A 17245-nucleotide genomic window follows, 5' to 3' on the forward strand; every position below is an offset into this window, starting at 1 on the left:
GGAAGGAAGAAGGAGCATACCTGAATAACTTAATGACGCAGCTCAAAAAATTAGAAAATGACCAACAAAAGGAACCAAAAATAAAGAGACAGAAGGAAATAACAAAGCTGAAAGCAGAACTCAATGAAGTGGAAAACCAAAAAACAATCTGAAATATCAATGAAAGCAGAAGCTGGTTCTGTGAAAAAATAAACAAGATTGATAGACCATTGGCAAAACTCACAAAGAAAGAAAGAGAAATCTGATAACCCATATTAGAAATAAAAAGGGGGAGATCACGACAGAAATTGTAGAGATCCAAAGGGTAATCAGAGACTACTTTGAGAAACTTTATGCTACTAAACATGAGAACCTAGAAGAAATGGAAAAATTCTTGGACACTTATAACCTTCCACATTTAAGTAAGGAAGATGTAGCATATCTAAACAACCCCATCACTACTGAGGAAATTAAAACTGTAATAAAACATCTGCCCAAGAAGAAAAGCCCAGGCCCAGATGGTTTTCCTAATGAATATTTTCAAATCTTTCAAGAGGAGCTACTATCAATCCTAGCCAAGCTCTCCCATGAAATTGAAAAATCAGGAACACTCCCAAACAGCTTTTATGAAGCCAACATCACCTTGATACCAAAACCAGACAGAGACGCTGCCAAAAAAAGAAAAAGAAAAAGAAAATTACAGACCAATATCCCAGATGAATGCTGATGCAAAGATCTTCAAAAAAAATCCTGGCAAATAGGATCAAATGCATCATCAAGAAGATCATACACTATGACCAAGTAGGTTTCATCCCAGGAATGCAAGGATGGTTTAACATCCATAAATCTATCAACATCATACACAACATCAACAAGAAAAATAAAAATCACATGATCATACAAATAGATGCAGAGAAAGTATTTGATAAGGTCCAACACCCAGACTTGATCAAAACTCTCGGCAAGATGGGAATGGAAGGAACCTTTCTCAATCTAGTTGAAGCCATCTACCACAAGCCAATGGCAAATATTATCCTCAATGGAGAAAAACTAAAAGCCTTTCCTCTAAATTCTGGTACAAGACAAGGCTGTCTGCTCTCACCACTGCTATTCAACATAGTACTGGAAGTTCTTGATATATCAATCAGGCAAGAAAAAGATATCAAGGGAATCCAGATAGGAAAGGTAGAAGTCAAGCTCTCATTGTCTGCAGACGACATGATACTCTACTTAGAAAACCCTAAAGACTGTACCAAAAAGCTTCTAGAAACAACAGATTCATATAGCAAGGTGGCAGGCTACAAAATCAACCTACAGATATCAATGGCCTTTTTATACCCCAATAATGATAGGGAAGAGATGGAAGTCAGGAAGGCAACCCAATTCACAATAGTGCCACACAAACTCAAATATCTTGGAGTCAACTTGACCAAAGACGTGAAGGACCTATACAAAGAAAACTATAAAGCCCTGCTCCAAGAAATAAGAGAGGACACACGAAAATGGAAACACATACCCTCCTCATGGATTGGCAGGATTAACATCATTAAAATGGCAATACTCCCCAAAGCATTGTACAGATTTAATGTCATCCCTCTAAAGATACCCATGACATTCTTCAAAGAAGTGGATCAAACACTTATGAAGTTCATCTGGAACAATAAACACCCTCAAATAGCTAAAGCACTCCTAGGGAAAAGGAGAATGGGAGGCATTACTTTCCCCAACTTTAAACTGTACTACAAAGTAATAGTTATCAAAACAGCATGGCATTGGAATAAAGACAGACCCTCAGATCAGTGGAATAGGCTTGAGTTCTCAGACACTGTCCCCCAGACATACAATTACCTAATTTTTGACAAAGGAGCAAAAAATCCTAAGTGGAGCACGGAAAATCTCTTCAACAAGTGGTGCTGGCAGAACTGGTTAGTCATTTGCAAAAAAGCGAACATAGACCCCCAGTTAACATCATGTACGAAGGTAAAATCCAAATGGATTAAAGACCTTGATATCAGACCAGATACCAGAAGGTATATAGAACAACACTTCGGAAAAACACTCCATGACATTGAGACTAAAGGCATCTTCAAGGAGGAAACTGCACTCTCCAAGTAAGTGGAAGCAGAGATCAACAGATGGGAATACATTAAACTGAGAAGCTTCTGCACCTCAAAAGAAATAGTGCCCAGGATACAAGAGTCACCCACCGAGTGGGAGAAACGATTCACCCAACACCCTTCAGATAAGGGGCTAATATCCAAAATATACAGGGCACTAGACAGAACTTTACAAGAAAAAAACATCTAATCCCATCAAAAATTGGGAAGAAGAAATGAACAGACACTTTGACAAAGAAGAAATACAAATGGCCAAAAGGCACATGAAAAAATGCTCCTCATCACTAATCATCAGGGAGATGCAAATCAAAAAAACGATGAAATACCACCTCACACCGCAGAGATTGGTGCACATCACAAAAAATTAGAACCATCAGTGCTGGCGGGGATGTGGAAAGAAAGGAACTCTTATCCACTGCCGGTGGGAATGCCGCCTAGTACAGCCTCTAAGGAAAGCGATATGGAGATTCCTTCAAAATCTGGAAATTGAGCTCCCATTCGACCCAGCTATTCCACTCCTAGGGATATACCCTAAGAACACAAGAACACAATACAAATACCCCTTCCTCACACCTATATTTATTTCAGCACTATTCACAATAGCCAGGCTCTGGAAACAACCAAGATGCCCTTCAACAGACAAATGGCTAAAGAAACTGTGCTACATATACACAATGGAATATTATGCAGCTGTCAGGAGAGATGAAGTCATGAAATTTTCCTATACATGGATGTACATGGAATCTATCATGCTGAGTGAAATCAGTCAGAGGGTGAGAGAGAGACGCAGAATAGTCTCACTCATCTATGGGTTTTAAGAAAAATAAAAGTCATTTTTGTAACAATCCTCAGAGACAATGAGAGGAGGGCTGGAACACCAGCTCACTCCATGAAGCTCACCACAAAGAGTGGCGAGTACAGCTATAGAAATAACTACACAGAGAACTACCATAATCATGTGAATGAATGAGGGAACTGGAAAGCCTGTATAGAGTACAGGCGGGGGTGGGGTGGGATGGAGGGAGATTTGGGACATTGGTGGTGGGAATGTTGCACTGGTGAAGGGGGTGTTCTTTACATGACTGAAACCTAATCACAATCATTTATGTAATCAAGATGTTCAAATAAAGAAGAAAAAAATTTAAAAAAAAAAGAACTCATAACAGCCCTATATTGGTCCAAATTTTTACCACCATAGAGTTTGCTGTTACATTATGAGTAGTATATTTTAAATCTTAACAAAAACTTAAAAGTGCTTTTTACTTTAACAATGTCATTGTTTTTCAACCTGGGGAATGGTGTTCATGGGTAAACATGCCCTCTCCCACTTTTGTTGCTCATCTTTCCTATTAAAGCTGTTCCCCTAATTAGTCCTATTTTCATTATTAGATATCCTCTGCCATTTTTTTAGTATCATATACAGAATATAGGACTTCACACACGTTTTTTTTTCTGAGCCAAATACCCAGTCCTACTTTATCTTCTGCTAGAAATTATAATTCTCAATGCTTGCTATTACTGGTAATAAAGAGAAAATCTGTCACATCTCCTAAAGTGAAAAGACAGGAGCAGTGCTTTGTCATGTCTCACGGGCACGTTTTCTTGTTCTGATTATTTTTGTTCTATGTAATTGGAACCAAGTCATACTTCTTTTCATGTCCCCCAGCAAATGTACTTGATCTCTCTGGATACCTTTTATACCTCTTATAAAAAGGAGTCAGGTGTATACCACTGTATTAACTAAATTATTAAATAAATAATTATTCTACTCATTGAAAGTACTCTTAAGATACTTTAAAGAAACCCAAGACCTACATATCTGAATTCCCCTGAGAACCATAGTAATAACCTGTGAATGAAAGAAAAATGTATTCCCCCAAAATATGCCTGATTATTCTGGCCTGTGAGTTTCTTTCTATTTTCTAAACTTTTACAAAAACCACTACTATTTTCTATTAAGATGCTCTTTTCTTGGTTGCTTACAAAAGAAACACATTCATTAACTTATTGGAAAAATGCCTATAATAATCATTATGGAAGCAGAATATAACATTATTAAGTCTTTTATGTGAGTTTGAGCTCACATTTCCTCACAGAATCCTCTGAAGAGGAACAATCTACTCAACTTTACAAGTAAGGAAACTCAATTTTGCTGCTTATATAGGTATATTAGAGAAAATTTCCTTCTCTGAATGCATACTCATAAGTCAAAATGTTTACTTCCAGTGTGTTAGTGGAATAAAGAATTACATTATAACTGAATTGAAAGTGAAAACATTATCTTCTCATTGTTAACGTTTTATATATTACTACTTTTTCAAAACATATCGAAAAACTAATACAGAACTATATATAAAGAAAAATTTATAGTACACTGACAAAATTATTTTAAATCTCAAGATGAATGATTAATAAATCAATTACTTTTAATTCCTGCAATCTTCCTTCAGGGTTTATAGATTCAATTATGAAATTAGCAAAGAAGCTATATCAACCTCTTTTAGAACACCATTTCTGTTATTTCTCTTAAAAGGCTGATGGGGTCCTAAATTTCCCTCACTAAAATGGGCCTCTGTGTATATGTATATCTACTGTTTCTGTAGACTCCTGTAAGTCTATCTGAATTAGGGTAGTTCTCCTAGTAATAAAAATTAACTCAGGAGACTAGATAGATAAATTCTAGAGCTATATGGCATTCCTAGAAATCAACTAAGACTATAACTTTATTACCTAATAAGGTAAAAAAAATTATAAAGTTATAACAGCACTTTGCTATATTTATTGCAGTCTTAACATTTTATTATAATTTTAATTTATTTGATTTATTTAAATCTAGTGTCACACTTGTAAAACTTACTGAAGAGTACTAATAGGGATTCACTAAAAATTTGATTTTAATGTTTAAATTTTCTACAAAGCCTTTACTTATTAATGGTTAAGAAATAAATCTTGACATTCACTGTTTTATACAAAAGCAAAATATCAATTAAAGAAAAGAAATGAAAAGAGAGAACAGGCCATCTGTTTTATAACCAGATCTTCTGTTACACCCAAAGATGGGTGTTGAGTCCCTGCAATTGCACAATCTTCAGAAAATAATTATATTCATATTCTCAATAGAACAAACAGGGCCATTTAATTTCTTTCACAAAAGACAATCATTTGCATAATATAATAAATAAATATTTCCATATCAGATCACGTATAATAAGAGAAGTGATTATGGAAAATGTCTGTGGTTCATAAGCACTACTATCATCAGCTGGGAACTATTTTTCAGACTGAGGTATTCTAGGAAAAAAAGATCACCAGAAATTTATGACAAAGTAGGGATCCTTAAAGACAGGAATAAAGGCGCAGAGAACAATTTTATTATCTGATTTTATTCTAAGATACAAACAAGACTCCTTAGGATTATGTTGACTTAATTCCTTGATGTACTTTTGTCTCCAAAATGTAGCTCTTAAGTATTAGCTTTGAAGCTGCTGATATTTGTTCAAAATTAACAGCACACAATTAAATTCTCCTTTAAATTATCAGTTACATGAAATAAGGAATTACTCAAGAGTTTTTTTTTATTACAAAGCTTGTAAAATGACTCTACAATTACTCAAAAGCCAAAAACGGCTCTAGAAAATATTTTAAAAGAAAGTTGCATAAAGCAGAACACTTGATTAAATCATATGAAAAAACTTGGACAAGATTATTATATGGAAATCTTAATTGAGATGAAACTGAATATTTGGTTCAATCCAGTTAAAGCTACTATTCCAGATAAAATCTATTTATTGTTGTAAATGAAAACTATCTTGAAGCTTTCATCCTCTTGAACTTCTTATGTCCCTAGAATCTATGAACAATTTTCTTGAACAACACACATGATAGAAAACAAAATCTGTGCAGGATATTACAAAGTACCAAAGTACTTTATCACAGAATACATCGATTACATTAGAGCTCTTCCTAAAATTCTAGAACTTCAGGCAAACTGCTTTACTTAAACTTAATAAACACTACAAAAAAGGGGGGAGTGTAGAAATCACCTTTAGTGTAATGTCCCTAAATTTTTGAAGAAAAGAAAATAAAGTGCACTGCATTTTAGATCAGTGCCTGGCTCATTTTAAATACATTAATTTTATAAGAAACTTTAGATTTAATTACTCCAGTTCTGTAGTACTGTGTCATCCTTAAAAAGTGAGCATTTTGAAATTTTTAAAAAATTAATTTTCCTAGGTAACAATTACGCTTGATAAGGTAGCTATTGGAAAAGAATGAGAATTGTCAGAACTGTCCAAGTGTAACCAATATTAGAACAGAATGACTTCATAGTTTTAAATGGAATCAGGAAGATAGGTTTTAGGTCCCAAATTCACTACTTTTGATTTACTTTAAATTTGGAAAACCATGATTATCAAGACCTGTTCACTTGTGTAAGTAATTCTAACATGATCTCAAAACGGGTTACATTTCTAAAGCTCAAACCCTGCCTAGTTGAAAGGCAAGAGAGCCACCAGGTGCTATTTTGCATCATCTACTTGAGCAGATTCTGTAGCATGGCTGTGGCATAGGTGGGCCTCGCCTGTCTGCTCTCAATTGCTCTCTGCAGGTACTGGATGCCACCACAGCGTTCCCATACTTCTTCAAATTGTCTTGGCAAAATCTCAGCACCACGCTTCCTAGTCAGACCAGTCTCTTCAAGATTCAGCTCACACATTTCCATGTCATCCTTACCTGCAAAAACAGGATGTTGAGAATGACCATCTCTCTTTACAAAACCATTTTTTTTAAAAATACAAAATCTTATCCCTATTATTATCATTATTCTATTAATAAGAACTTGAAACATTTCTTTCCACTAAGATGGTAATCTGCTCAATAAATTCACCAGAATAAAACCTGTCTCTCACAGAGACTCTTCTGAAATATATTAACATCAGTTGACCAAGAGTTATTAGGGTTAAAAAGAATACTATTTATACAAAATATTTACAAAATTATGTGTTGTAAATCAACATATAATTAGTGAAAAAGGCTTTTTGCTCTGCAAAGACACAAATAAACCACATAACTGCAAATCCAGTTAATCCTCGATTAACAGGAAATGTTTAACTGTTTAAACATTTCAGTTGTTTAATTGAAAACTTCCATCCATTACCCTGGAAACTTAATGAATTATTGAAATATAAATTACAGGGGCCAGCGATGTGGCGCTAGAGGCAGGGTGTCTGCCTTGCAAGCGCTAGCCAAGGAAGGACCGCAGTTGGATCCCCCCAGCGTCCCATATGGTCCCCCCAAGCCAAGGGCAATTTCTGAGTGCTTAGCCAGGAGTAACCCCTGAGCATCAAATGTGTGTGGCCCCCCCAAAAAAACTGACAAAAAATAAATATAAATTACAGTTTTATTCAAAGTATTTGTAATTCTTTTTTGTTTACCCCCCGCCTCTTTTTCAGATGAATCATACACACCAGCCACAAGAAGAATGGGTGACTTGTCAGGATGGAGTTCCATCTGCCTGGCAATCCATGGTCCATCAAAATGGGCATACCACCAGCCTTTTTTCTTATTCTGAGGATCTTTGTATTGGTCAGCAGGGCGGATGAATGGGATGCGAAAGAAGCGCTGTTGTCGGTTCATTTCAATCTCTTGCTGCATGTTAGGAAGCTGAGTAGTTGAGTTCTGCTGAGCTGTTACACAGAGCAAAGAAAGTTACCCCCAGAAGCCCAACAAACATCAAGAGCAGCCTTGACACCTAAAACATGCCACAGAAAAAGAAGAGCTGTTTCTAACAGCAAATTTAAGTCAAGTAAAAACATTAACTGCTAACAAAGATCACAATTCAATCTGATTTACAATTTTCTTTCCCCCAGATTATTCTTTACCATTATGCAATCACACACACACACACACACACACACACACACACACACACACACACACATCTCCTAGTAGATTCCTCCCAAATTGTGGTATCAAGTTAATCCAAAACAAACTCAGATGACAGGAAAGTAAACCAGTATCTTTAGTACATTTATATTTTCCTTCTAAAAATTCAATGTAAGCTGCAAAATTAATTTTACTTGATTGTTTGTGATAAAAATATAAGCCATAATTTCATCACCTTAAAGAATTTTAGGTATTTGTTAACTTAATCTTAACACAGTGGAAAAAGTAAGACACAAAAGAATTCTCTTCTGATTTGGGCATTTTAAATATCTGGTCAAGATATATTACTAATAATATTTATCAAATTCTGAGAACAAAATATCTGTAACAGTAAACGTGACTTTTCCCTCAGAGATAAATACTTAGTCTGAAATCAAAATTTTTGAAAAAAAAAAACCTATAAATCGTACAGACAGTATTAGATTTTCCTCACTAAAAAAACTTGCTTCTCAAATAGTAATAGACATTGCAATCATATAAATCTTTATTCTTTTGCTTATATTTATTACTAAATGCATTGTATTTTACCTGCAGACACAAACACTTCCGTTGGGTAATTACATATTTAATACCAAATTATTCTATGTTGATTTAATCTATTTTATACTCACAAATTTAAAAGTGGACCAACCATTTATTGCAGCTTATTAAGAATCTCACTGAAAAATGAAGTATGTCAATGACAAATCATAAAATATATGTAAATGTCAAGGATAGCCGTGCAGGGCTATTATATAAATTTCAAAATACTAAAAGGATGAAAATATTCTTACTCTACTTTTGAAACCAAGATAGAACAAAAGCCTGATAGTAGCTGAATTATTTTTATATAAACCAGAGAATGCAAAAAGCAGTTAGCAAAGCTGTATATAGATGCCCATGAAGGAATAAAACAGATACCCAGTTTGGTTAGTGAGTAAAATACCAAACCACCTTTAGTGTATATTAGCAAAGATGAACTTAATTATTTTACTCTGTCCTTTTCCTCTCAAATTACTTACAGTACTTTTGCTATCATTTTAAGTTTTTATTATCTACTTGACAAAAACAATCTGCTCATTCAAAAATTTTTATGATTAGAACTCAATCGTGAACAACTTTGTGTCTATATATCTCGGGTAATTTGATTTAAAACCTTTATTACATAATTTGTTTATTTTGCAAAAAATACATTAACTCAAATAGGACATACTTTAAAATAACAAAATACAAAATATTCTTCCCTATACATCAGCAGTGGATCACACTTCAATGTCTAGTTGGTAAGAAACTCTCTGTAATACTTAAGGTCACCCATTCAATTTACCTAACTTTTGTTAAGTAAGCATCCTATAATGTAACATATTGAATAAAGTTAAGAAGTCAAAAGTCTTAATAATTTTTTATTTGCATTAGAAATGCCTACTAATTAACATCCATCTGAAAAATTTAAAGATAATTTAATTAATCTTGAAGTTATTTTTTCATATCCATTTGTAGTACCTCCAAAAGTGTGAAATGAGTTTCAAATGTAGCCTCATAAATTACAAAAATCATTTAAAAATTAAGTCTAACTAATTTGGCTAATAAATATGACATTCTATCCAAATTATTATCACTCAACTTATTTTAGAAGAAATTTACTTTAAGTTAACATGACTTTAAAGCTTTTAAATTACTAATAACTGTAATCACTGGGAGTTATAAATGTTCCTACTAAGCCTAAACATAATATATAATACACAGTCTCTTTGGACAGAAATACAATTACATCACAGTATTTGAAACCAGTCCATATTTGAAACAGTCTGTGAAACCCAGCACCTAAAGTTAGTTTTATTCTTAGAGAACAGCTGTTTATTAAGAGTTTTGCTACAATAAGAATCATGTATATTCACAGTTTAAAATACTGTGTTTATTTTTAAAATAATTTGATTAAACAAACGAATTAAGAAAACATTTTATGCATATTTGGAGTGATCCAAATAAAAGCATCATCTCAAATTAAATATCTTAGTATGGATAAGCCAGTACTAATGTACAATACTACTTAAAATTGCAGCAAAACAATGCTCAATAGAAGTTAGTATTTATGTAATGTATTTTTTAACCCATCAACCAGTTAGCTCATGAGTTACCAGTCATTGACTTACGTGAATTGTTCAAAAATGGTGCAAAATCTGTGAACAAACATTTTATATGGGAGAGAAAAATTCCACACTGTTAAATGAGCATTCTAATTCATAAACCTTCCCACTGTAGTGGCAACTACCAACAAGTGAATGTCATTGCTATAATAAAATATCATCAGAAGTGCCTATGAAGATGGTTTTCAATTTAAAAAATTATTTTATGCTTTAGGAAATTCTGGTTGCAGGACATACAATGAAAACAGAAAATTTTAATTGTTTTTCATTTGTAACTTGGGGACATAGTACTAATAAGCAAATAAACAACACAACTTAATAATAAAAAGAAAAGTACTTTTCTGTTTTGTTTTGGGTTTGGGCCACACTCATCGATGCTAAGAGATGGGTATTCAATCATCCCTGCATCTGCACTCTGGGATCACTCCTGATGGGGCTTTGGGAACCATATGCAGTGCCTCAGACTAAACGGGAGTCATTTTGTGCAAGGCCAGTGCCCTCACTGCTGTACTGTTGCTCTAGCCACCTCCCATAATAATGCTTTTTAAAGCATTACAAAAATGTTTCTAATTTTTTCTATTTTTTTATTATACTTTATTCTTCAAAATTACAAATATGTTTGCAGTTGGGCCTCAGCCACAAAAAGAACAGGTGGTGGGAATGTTGCACAGGTGAAGGGGTCTGTTCTTTTTATGACAAAAATGTCTCTAGAAAAGAGACTGATTAGAGAAAAAGCACTGCTTATTGATTATGCTTACCTATATTTAATATGTATGATTTTTAATTCAAATTGTTAAAATCAGAAACTCTTGCTAGCTTGACTTTAAGTTTATATTTTATAATCTACTCTCCAAAATCATTACATTCAGAAACAAAATATTCTGAATTATTCTGGGTAATTTATCCTGAGCCCCATAGATAATATCTTTTTATGGAAATGTGATGAGAGCATGTTTGCCCAGAGAAAACCAAGAAGAGGATTGAGACTTCAGAATCTACTAGCATAGAAGAATTTAACATGACTTTACCAAATTTCCAAAAGATTTTATCATAACTTATCAATGTTTAACTCATTAACAACAATAAAATCATTATGTTACTGTTAGTTTTAAATTGTCATCATTTTCTCAAATTCATGAATTCAAATCAACCTAAACACTGAACTACATAGCATTTCCTTTGAAAGTTTTTGAGCAGCCCTCTTAGGAAACCACTTAAGCACGGATTTTCTCAGTTGAACTGTTAAGCAAGCACAATGGGGCCTTTAACTTTTTCTTTTAATTATATTCCTAAGTCAGGATGAATTTTACACCAGAAAAGAATAAAACAAAAACAATGCTTTTCACAGAATTATTGTATTTTATCCTAAAAAAAGACCTATAACCAAATGTATAGAAGGCTAAGTTAATATACATAGTTTGATCACATGAAACTCCTGTTTGCTCATATACCAGAGTGGACTTGAGGAAAATTATCTAATAGCTTCCAGAACTAGAGGTGGAAACATGTAAAACCTAACTGGGTAAAACCACATATAACTTGCTCCTTTGAGAACAAAGTTAAATAAGGTATCAACATTTTAAGATACAAAGAATATCTGAGATCTGTAGATGTAGCTGAACAGTAAAATACATGTTTCAGTACGTGTGAGTCCTTGGTTCAGTTCCTGGTGCACACACCCCACATACATACACACAACACACAAACTCATCTATTTGTATAGGTATTAAGAAAATATGTGCTTAGTAGCTGGAATGATAGTTTAGAGGGCATTTGTCCTAAATGTGACCAATCTGGGTTTGATTCCGGCATCCATTGTGGTCCTCCAAACCTACCAGGAGTAATTCCTGAGTGTAAAGTCAGGAGTAACCTGAGTGTCACCAGATGTGGTCCAAACAAAAAAGATGTGCATCAAATAGCACATTTATTTCTTTTTGTTTTAATAAATGCAATGATCCATAAATTTTTTAAATAAAACATAATGAATGCCTATTAACAAAAAGTCATGATTAGAACATTACAAATAAAAAGAATAACCCATTGAAATTTTACAAAATGAGGGTAATTCAGGTTACAAATTTGGTACAGTCAGTGACCAGGTAATAAAATCATCCTATCATTTTCAATTCACAGAGATCTGTTTTATTATTAGACAAAAAGAGTAAGATGTATAAAGGGATTCAATGTATAAAGATCAACATATAAGATCAATTTATAAAGGGATTCCACGCTCACCAGTTCCTAGTTATGGATGAGCTCTCCTTCCTAAAGAGTTATATTATAAACAATGATTAATACCACTTCCCTCAATCTATTGGCAGGGATTAGGCCATACAATCTAGAGGTGCTCAGGGCTTTCTCTTGACTTTGTGCTCAGGGGTCATTCCTGATAGTTCTAGGGGTATGGGATAGAGTTGTCACAGATGGATCCAGGGATCGATACATGAAAAGCAAGTCTTAGACTCTGTACTGTCTTTCTTAATCTATTCTTTATAGCAATTAAATACTAAATTTCTACCACTTAATAAAGCTCAAAACGTAATAGAAATGAAGAGCAGGGGAACTGTTCTTCAGCAGGACGCTTGCCACTGGATTGGAGGAGGTGGTGGCAGGGATAAATTGGAGAAGGGACAAATGGTGGAGGGGAAAAGTATCTGCTCTAGAGGCAGGTTAAGGGATGGGAGGGAAATTGAAGACATTAGTGAAAGGAAGTAGACATTGGTGATGGGATTAGTGTTGGAACACTGCACATCTGAGACTTAATGAATAAAGTTGTATCTCTGTAATTCATGCTATTAAAATTTGTAACTTATACAAAAATGGTAAAACATTAAAAGAGAAAGAATATTGTTCCCTTTAGAATTTAAATAAGCAAATTCAATACTTCTTTAAAACAATGACTTTATGGATATAATTAATAGAAATAATGGTATGAAAGATCATGATTGTATTAGATTGTAGATCACAATTCTAGAGTACAAGAAAATTTACCATAGACAATTTAACCAAATTTCCTATGTATGTATCTATATACATATTTTTTGAAAAGCTCAAAAATAAAATCTGTTTACCATAATCAGTAACAGACTTCGGAGCTCGTTGCTCTGTTTCAGTATTTCTCTTCTTATTCTTGGATTTCCAAGCATGGTACACTTTTAGTCTTCTATGAAATTCTTCTCTGCAAGCTGCCAGAAGCTCAATATCTATTGATTACAAATAATGAACACCCCACAAAAGAAAACAAAAAAACTTAATTTTTATATAACATAATACATTTTGGTATAAATGGAGATATGAATATATAATTGAAGCTTAGTCAAATATTTTACAATAAAATTACCATTAATATTTATATAATATTTCTTATACATGATTACTATCTTAAAATCATTTGCTGCATATGAAAAAACTTAGTTTCAAACACAGAAGTTTTAGGTTGCCACTTGTCCAAGGCCATTCGCCACAACAAGAAGATTAAGTCACTTTAAATAATGCTTTGATTACTTTAGTGTGTTTTCTCCATTAGAAATATCCCACCTGGGGCCGGGCGGTGGCGCTAAAGGTAAGGTGCGCCTGCCTTGCCTGCGCTAGCCTTGGACGGACCGCGGTTCGATCCCCCGGTGTCCCATATGGTCCCCCAAGCCAGGAGCAACTTCTGAGCACATAGCCAGGAGTAACCCCTGAGCGTTACCGGGTGTGGCCCAAAAATCAAAAAAAAAAAAAAAAAAGAAGAAATATCCCACCTGTTGTAAGGGTATCTAAGTAGCACCTGCTCTTTATGTGCAGGGCAAGCAGTTGGATAGACTGTTTTCCCTACCAGAAAGATTTTCTCCTACTCAATCCTTAATCATGATTCAAAATAGTATTTCCTGGCTCCCTAAAAAAAACTTCACTATGCTCAAAATTAAGTTAGATTTACATGTAATACTTTTTATGCTTTTTAATTACACAAATACACTTAATGAAGGAGAATACTCTCCACAGTAGAAAGAAATATATAAAATTCTGACATCCATCCAACAAGTCATAGTATTCTGGATTCAAATATCATATTTTGAATAAGAGTACAACTTGGGATCTTCTAGATATAGTATTATCCTCTGTTCTGTTGAAGAAAAAAAACTTTAAAAACCTGCAACAGTACTATTGATTTTGCATTCATGGAAACCCAAAATTAAACATTCAACTATTTAGATATCATGAATAACAGAGGGTCAGTCACTAATACCATCCACACCTTAATATCTGTTTGTCCTCCTTAATCTAGGCAAGACATAGGCCTAAAGCATTGAATTTAATTAATATGCATTTCCTCTAGCTTTGTGAGTAAACCACATAATTTCAAAAGAAAAAGAAAAAGAAAATGGCTTATACTAATATATATGCCCTTCAAACTACTCTAGGGTAGATACTTATTTTATTACCTAAGCTATAATTTTTTTCATCCTTTCCAATTTTGTCCTGGTTATACACTTACCACAAGAAGTATTGATAGTATCACGTAGTTCTGCATATTTCCATTTACTAAGATCATGTTTCTTGGAACCAGCAGCTGCCTTGGTAGCCTGAACAGCAGGACCTCTGCAATGATATTTATTTCAATAGTTAAGTTATAATCATGAGTTAAATGTTAACAAAAGAAGCAATAAAGTGAAGATAAGTTTGATGACCAGAAATAACTACTAGAAAAAACATGTAATAATTTTTGTATCTTTGACAAGTTAGACTAAAACCCTGTACACTGAACGATCACCAAGGTAAATCAAAGTCTTCCAGAACATAATTTCACAGATTCTATTAGATTCTATTTAGATTCTAAATAACAGCTTTTGATCCCAAAATTCTAGTACAGACATCCTCAGAGTTTCAAATACTCTTATATAACTAATATATAGATGAACATCTGTTTCAAAAATACATTGATATTTCTCATATGATTATATAATACAGCTATATATTTAACTCTGATATGTAGGATATGCACAGCATTAATATGTATAAGATACAAAATTTAAATATACATTATAGAAAGTGTTATATGTAGAAAGTGTTATATAGCTTATACACATAAATAAAAGAAGATATTTTCATCATTGTTGTTTGGTTTTTGCTTTTGTTTCATATCCAGTTGTGCTTAGGAGTAACACCTGGCTCTCCACTCAGGAATCACTCCTGGCTGGTTCCGGGGACTATATGGGATACCAGGGATGGAACCAGGGTCGACTGCATACAAGGCAAGCAAACTCTCCTCTGAGCTGTCGCTCCAGCCCCCTTCTTTTCTGTCTTAGTGAATATTTTCAACAAAATATTACAATTTCCACAGATTCTCAGAAAAGCTGCAAATAGACTTTATTCATGTAACAAAATAATTTATGCACACTTTACCATAAAATAAAAAGATGGAATAAATATTAAAATAACTAAGTATCAAAGTAAAATATTACTTCTCAGGTATCACAGTTTGTCCTCTGGCAGGTATTTAACTGTTTTCTTCTTGAGGAGATAGATATTCAAGGTTTCATGTCCAAAAATGACCTCACAGCTAGCTATTATTTTATATTTTAAAAGTTAAAAATCTTGCCAGAGAGAAAGCATCAAGGTAAGGCATTTGCCTTGCATGCAGAAGGATGATGGTTCGAATCCCACCATCCCGTATGGTCCCCCGAGCCTGCCATGAGTGATTTCTGAGTGTAGAGCCAGGAGTAATCCCTGAACGCTGCCATGTGTGCCCCCCAAAAAATGTTAAAAATCTTGGAGATCAAAGACAGACTCATGGAATAATACAGAAAAAACATTTGAAAGTAGGTAATCATGTTGTTCTGAAAATAAAGAATATTTTATTCAATATTAAACTTAATTAAATATATGGCTTATAAGAGGATCTCATTTTAAAGAACACATGTTTTCTCTTTTTGTTTGTTTTGGGCCACACCTGGTGGGATGCTGGGGATCAAACCCAGGTCTGTCCTGGGCAACTACATGCAAGACAAAAATCCTACCACTGTGCTATCACTTCAGCCCCATGTTTTCATTTTTAAATAATAAATATAGTATTCTTTATCCACATAACTAAAAATTATTATACTTTTAATTAATGTGTGGTCATTTAGTATTTCCTGTAATTTTGGGTTGAATTGGAGTTTTTAATTTTTAAGATGAAAATAAATAAATTGTGTTTTAAGTAAACTACAGAATCTATACTTTTCTTAAGCTTTGTGATTGACATTTTTCCCTGTAGCTTTTTCTTAACTGTTTTCTTAATAAAGAATAAGCTGTGTCAACAAGGTTTATAACTCTTGAAAATTATGTTTTAACATTTATTAAAATTATTTCTTCTTTTACATATCTCTAAAATATCATTCAGTAAGAAAAAAATTTCTAGTTTTCACTAGTTTGTTTAAAATAGCAGCTAAAATTATTATGGGTTTTGTTGATGCTGTTCTTATTCTGAAAGATAAATGAATTTACATATTGAGGTACAAATATATATAAGAAATGTTTTGAAATTAAAAAAATACTGCACTAAAATTAAATCTTCAAAAAGTATTAATTTAATATTATTGACTTTTCATGTATATTACCCTAAACAACATTAATTCTAAAAATATATTCTACAAAGCATACAAATGAAATGCAATTAATTACTTTTTTCTATCTTATAAAGTTCTATATATTTTAAGATATAAATAGTAAAAGAAAGGTATACTTAAAAAATTATTTAGATTTGTTAAGGAATTAATATAAAAATTTACCTTTAATTCTTAAATATATACTCATTATAACTTCAAACTTGACCAGGAGAATGGTGCTGATTCAGGCCCACTTACAAAACTGACAGAACTAATCCCACAAGATAGCTATACAGTCTTTGGTGGATCAATTTATAAATCAATGGTTTTAAATTAATGTCTAGAGGTCCTGAACAGTATAAAAGTTCCACGGAGCTTTATTTTATCTCCTCCTCAGCTCAGCAGTCATTACTAAACAATAACAGCCAAGAGAACAGTAACATCCAAAGTGCCAATGATAATTTTCAGTGAAACATTGATTTAGAAATCACTCATTGATTGGTTTTAAAAT

At 33.2% G+C, this 17245-nt stretch overlaps 1 protein-coding gene across 2 annotated transcripts in view; it reads right to left on the bottom strand.

Annotated features, from left to right (window-relative positions):
* Positions 1 to 5463: 5463 nt before the first annotated feature.
* MYO6 (myosin VI) overlaps positions 5464 to 17245 on the bottom strand; it is a 205469-nt gene continuing 193687 nt past the window's right edge. The window contains exons 29-33 of one of the 2 annotated variants that reach the window (XM_049776810.1): positions 14643 to 14746; positions 13237 to 13368; positions 10172 to 10198; positions 7562 to 7780; positions 5464 to 6827 (exon numbers count right to left, since the gene is read on the bottom strand). In XM_049776810.1, the coding sequence (XP_049632767.1) occupies positions 6628 to 6827; positions 7562 to 7780; positions 10172 to 10198; positions 13237 to 13368; positions 14643 to 14746 (682 nt within the window). In that variant the 3' untranslated portion in view covers positions 5464 to 6627. The remainder of the gene's footprint in view (positions 6828 to 7561; positions 7781 to 10171; positions 10199 to 13236; positions 13369 to 14642; positions 14747 to 17245) is intronic. The other variant, XM_049776811.1, reaches the window with a different exon arrangement.

This window comes from Suncus etruscus, chromosome 7 (assembly GCF_024139225.1).
Source record: "Suncus etruscus isolate mSunEtr1 chromosome 7, mSunEtr1.pri.cur, whole genome shotgun sequence".
In the NCBI taxonomy this organism is placed as follows: Eukaryota; Metazoa; Chordata; class Mammalia; order Eulipotyphla; family Soricidae; genus Suncus; species Suncus etruscus.